Source organism: Merops nubicus, unplaced genomic scaffold, assembly GCF_000691845.1.
Source record: "Merops nubicus isolate BGI_N331 unplaced genomic scaffold, ASM69184v1 scaffold35364, whole genome shotgun sequence".
Lineage (NCBI taxonomy): Eukaryota > Metazoa > Chordata > Aves > Coraciiformes > Meropidae > Merops > Merops nubicus.
This window is the reverse complement of record NW_008605488.1, coordinates 1-1810: the sequence shown is the minus strand read 5'-3', so window position 1 is coordinate 1810 and position 1810 is coordinate 1. Positions and strand designations below refer to the sequence as shown.

At 62.6% G+C, this 1810-nt stretch overlaps 1 protein-coding gene across 1 annotated transcript; it reads left to right on the top strand.

Annotated features, from left to right (window-relative positions):
- On the top strand, nucleotides 1-1779 carry LOC103772036 (rho GDP-dissociation inhibitor 1; the record flags this gene model as incomplete). The annotated part of the gene is made up of 4 exons (XM_008939354.1): nucleotides 1-37; nucleotides 728-804; nucleotides 961-1024; nucleotides 1580-1779. Coding segments are annotated over 4 exons (378 nt in total), but the record flags the coding sequence as incomplete, so codon positions are not given.
- Between the last annotated feature and the right edge of the window lie 31 nt (nucleotides 1780-1810).

Below are 1810 nucleotides of genomic sequence, written 5' to 3'. Positions count from 1 at the left end.
GCTACTGCTCCTGGCCCTCTAGAGCTGGACCTGAGAGGTGAGACCCTGTCCCTTCACCCTGGCCCTTGGTGTGGGAGCTGGCACAGCCAGCCAGCCTGTCGGGTGTGCCTCCTGTGTCTGAGACAGCCCTGGGCTGGACCAGCCTCAGGTGCTGGGGCCCCGGCGAGTTCTGTGCTTGGGGCTGTGTCCCCAGTGCAGCAGAAAGCCTCCCTGCTCCCACCCCTGTGCCAGCCCTCGCTGTGCAGAGCTGTGAGCTGCCAGGGGGGCCTCTGGGCCTGCACAGCCACGCCAGCTGCAGCTCTGAGTCAGTGACAGCCCCAGAGAGAACGCCCAGGAAGGAGCAGTCTGGAATGGAGTGCCCGGCGAGTTCTGTGCTTGGGGCTGTGTCCCCAGTGCAGCAGAAAGCCTCCCTGCTCCCACCCCTGTGCCAGCCCTCGCTGTGCAGAGCTGTGAGCTGCCAGGGGGGCCTCTGGGCCTGCACAGCCACGCCAGCTGCAGCTCTGAGTCAGTGACAGCCCCAGAGAGAACGCCCAGGAAGGAGCAGTCTGGAATGGAGTGCGTTGCTGCACCGCCCGCCTCAGGGCCTGTCGTGCTGAAGTGCAGGGGTGACCCCTGTGCTGTCCAGGGCCCTGCCCCAGCGACCCTGCCCCAGCCACCTCTTGCGACTGAAATTCACCCCAGAGCTCAGCACAGAGGGACTCTGAGCGACCCTCTCCCTTCTTTGCAGGTGACCTGGAGAGCTACAAGAAGCAATCATTTGTGCTGAAGGAGGGCGTGGAATACCGGATAAAAATCTCCTTCAGGGTAAGAATTCGGATCTGAAAACTGGGTGTGTGGAACGTGGGGTGCTGCAGCCCCAGCCCCAGGAGTGCAGGAGCCCCGGGGCGTGGTGGGACAGAGGAAATTCCCTCCTCGGGTGGGCGGGAGCAGCTCCCACCGTCCTGCCTTGTCCCTCTGCAGGTCAACAGGGAGATCGTGTCGGGGCTGAAGTACATCCAGCACACCTTCCGGAAAGGGGTGAAAAGTAAGTGCCTCCCTGTGGCTGGGGTGCTGTGTGTCAGGCCTTGCTGCCCCTCCCACGGGTGACGGGGGCTCACGTGCTGGAGCCCCACAGCTCCTAATGGGGGAGACCGAGTGTCCCCCGTGGCGTCCAGGCCGCTCAGCCCCTGGTGCTGTGTGAGGGCTTCTGGGTGCTGCCTGCCCCAGTGCCCCAGGGCTCCAGGCGCCTGGGGGAGCCTTCCGGGGCGAGCGGAGCTGCTAGTGTGGGTCGTGTTCTCCCAGCTCCTCTGGGGCGTTCGTAGCAGTGACGGACCCTTGGTTGGCTCTTGCCTTGCCCCAGGCTCAGCAGGGGCTCCATGCAGCTCTTTCTCTCCTCCTAGTTGACAAGACCGAGTACATGGTTGGGAGCTATGGCCCCCGGGCAGAGGAGTACGAGTTTCTGACCCCCATGGAAGAAGCCCCAAAGGGCATGCTGGCCCGGGGCAGCTACAACATCAAATCTAAGTTCACAGATGATGATAAGACTGACCACCTGTCCTGGGAGTGGAGGGGCTCCATGCAGCTCTTTCTCTCCTCCTAGTTGACAAGACCGAGTACATGGTTGGGAGCTATGGCCCCCGGGCAGAGGAGTACGAGTTTCTGACCCCCATGGAAGAAGCCCCAAAGGGCATGCTGGCCCGGGGCAGCTACAACATCAAATCTAAGTTCACAGATGATGATAAGACTGACCACCTGTCCTGGGAGTGGATCCTGACCATCAAGAAGGATTGGAAGGACTAGCCCTTCCCAAGGCCAAACCCCAGAGAGCGCG